The sequence below is a fragment of the Arachis ipaensis genome, chromosome B09 (assembly GCF_000816755.2).
Source record: "Arachis ipaensis cultivar K30076 chromosome B09, Araip1.1, whole genome shotgun sequence".
Classification (NCBI taxonomy): domain Eukaryota; kingdom Viridiplantae; phylum Streptophyta; class Magnoliopsida; order Fabales; family Fabaceae; genus Arachis; species Arachis ipaensis.
Window position 1 is genome coordinate 135,030,844 of NC_029793.2, and position 2,682 is coordinate 135,033,525.

At 31.4% G+C, this 2,682-nt stretch overlaps 1 protein-coding gene across 1 annotated transcript in view; it reads right to left on the bottom strand.

Annotated features, from left to right (window-relative positions):
* LOC107616403 (lectin-like) overlaps positions 1-1,246 on the bottom strand; it is a 12,452-nt gene extending 11,206 nt beyond the window's left edge. The window contains exon 1 of the mRNA XM_016318364.2: positions 1,097-1,246. Within this exon, the coding sequence (XP_016173850.1) occupies positions 1,097-1,246 (150 nt within the window). The remainder of the gene's footprint in view (positions 1-1,096) is intronic.

Genomic DNA, 2,682 nt, shown 5'->3' on the forward strand with positions numbered 1-2,682 from the left:
TAATATTATATTTTAAAATAATTTAAATAAATTATGGTTGATTTTCAATTACTATTTTATCTTCTAATTTTATTTAAATTCTTATACTATCCTAATACAAACCTTAATTCTAATTTTTAAACCCTAACCCTAATTCTATCCTAGTTTTAAACCCACCCACCTACTAATCCTCACACACTCAACAAAAAAAAAGAAAGAAATAGATAAGAGAGGGAGCTGGGGAACGTGGAAAGAAAAAGAAGAGAAGATGACGAATTGATGATGGCTGCATTTAAACTAGACTGATATAAGCAATAAACATATTTCAAGTACTACCATACAACACAGTAGAGCTAGACAAGACTAATACTAATTACTTAAAGTATAAGTTTACAAAAAAAATCATCTAAAAAGTGAAAACACAAAAACTCTGATCCTCTGGATTCAGTAATATCATAATAAGTTAAAGATAAATTTCTGGTAAAAAACAAGGTGATCTACTCTGTAAGAGTATATATACTCAAAGGACCAAAGAGAAAAGTTTACTACTTTAGCACTAACTGAAAACAGAATTCTTAACTAACTTGCTATTACTCTAACTAACTTTGACTCTTTCATCTCTCTTTAACAACTCGGAATGGAACCTCAACTATTCTGATCTTTACATTATAATTATTGAAATATAATGATATTCAAGCATTGCATTGTGTTGGCCTTGTTATATTAAATGTATAATATGATGACTAAATAGCAATTACATATATACATAATATAAATAAATCTATAATGAGGGAGTTGGGGGCTGAAAAGAGATTGGCATGAAAGCTCCATGAAAGCCATAACGAACTCTACATGGCAATGTAATCTTGCCAACTGCCTCACCACTTAACTTCTTTGCAAAAATTATATGAACCTCCATTCATGCAATTATTATTATTATTATTATTATTATTATTATTATTATTATTATTATTATTATTATTATTATTATTATTATTATTATTATTATTATTATTATTATTATTATTATTATTATTATTATTATTATTATTATTATTATTATTATTATTATTATTATTATACATGGCATGGAACATAATTAAGAAGTAGTTCCTACTTGTGATAAATTAATGTCATCATTGTGAACAAAAGCAATGATCCAACCATCATCTTTTTCTTCTTCCATTTCGATACCCCCTTCTTCTTTAGGGACAAAGGCGAGTCCAGTGCAAAACACATTGCTGCTTTCAAATGCATGATATTCCATTCTTATAACCTTTTTCTAATTTTATTTACACATTATTCAATTTTGTAATTCATCAAATTAAACAATACTCAATGCATATATAATTATTAATTGTACCTCAGATGATAGTTGTTCTTCAAAGTATAACTTAGCTAGACCTCTGTATTTTGGCATATCTAACAACTCAAACACACAAACCCAGCATTTTTAAACACAAAAATTAAGCTTTAATAATTTATAAATAAATAAATAGATACCTGCAGAAAAGCTTGCATTGGGATCCACCACTTGGGTGTATGCGTATTTATTCTTAACTCCTATAAAACTTTCATTGAGCACAGGAAAATCCATAAACTGATTTTGAAAGTGCAAAAAATGGATTCCAATATCAAATTGCAAAGTAACAAAGATGAATGACACTTGAGCTGAAGAAATTATGCACAAACAGGGATTGAGAGTAAAGTAGAGAACTAACAAATTAATATAACCATACATCCACTCTCCCTTCTTTATAACCTCTTATAAAATAATTTTAATCTCATCACCTGAACTATAAGACTCGTACATTCTTTTGAACATGCTGACATTCACTTAACAGGGTTTCCAAAGATGAATGCAGAGTGCTAAGCCTATTAATTGGCCCCGTTGATTTTCTTTAAGAATGCTAAACGATGAAGAGTAGTCACTATTTCCTTGTGCTCTGTGCTTCCTTGCTTACACATTAGACCCAGCAATGCAGATTTCTATCAAAGAGAGTTCTTTGTTTCAAGAATTCATTAATACCATCTTATCTAACTTGCATGCTGAACTGAAATCCTTGAAAACTGACATGGGTGGACCTAAGTCAATTATATCTTTGCTAGTAAACTCAAAACATTGAGCTAGAACATGTTGCAATGATAACTACTATTATTGAAATTAAGATCTAGCATCTAGCTCCTGCTTAATGTAACAAAATTCTCTTTTCAGCTAATAATTTTAATACAAAAAAAAACGCGTAAGAACAGAAAATATTACTCTGGTTTAAAGTTCAAACTAGGAACCTCAAATTTGACGCATTTCAAAAAGCTTTCCATACACAGAATCTAACACCACCACTATGTTATACACAGAATCTAACAACAACACCATGTTAGATGAAGTAGATAGAAGCTTAATTTTTTTTTCTTGATTCTGTATAGTTATACAATTGGGGAAAATTTGGGAGCAGCAAAATTGGGGCAGAATTAAATTGGGAAAAAAGGAGAAAGGGGAAGAACGAACCAGAGAGAGGGGAGAGGGAGCGATCGAGCAGCACACAACAGGGGAGTGGGGAGGGTGCCGACGACGACACTAGGACGGACGCCGACGATGACACGGACATACACCGCGGATTGAGGAGACTTGGATGACCACTTTTACTTTCCTTTCGTGTGACCGAGATAGATGGCGTAGGGAGCACACCAGTAAAAGAGAAG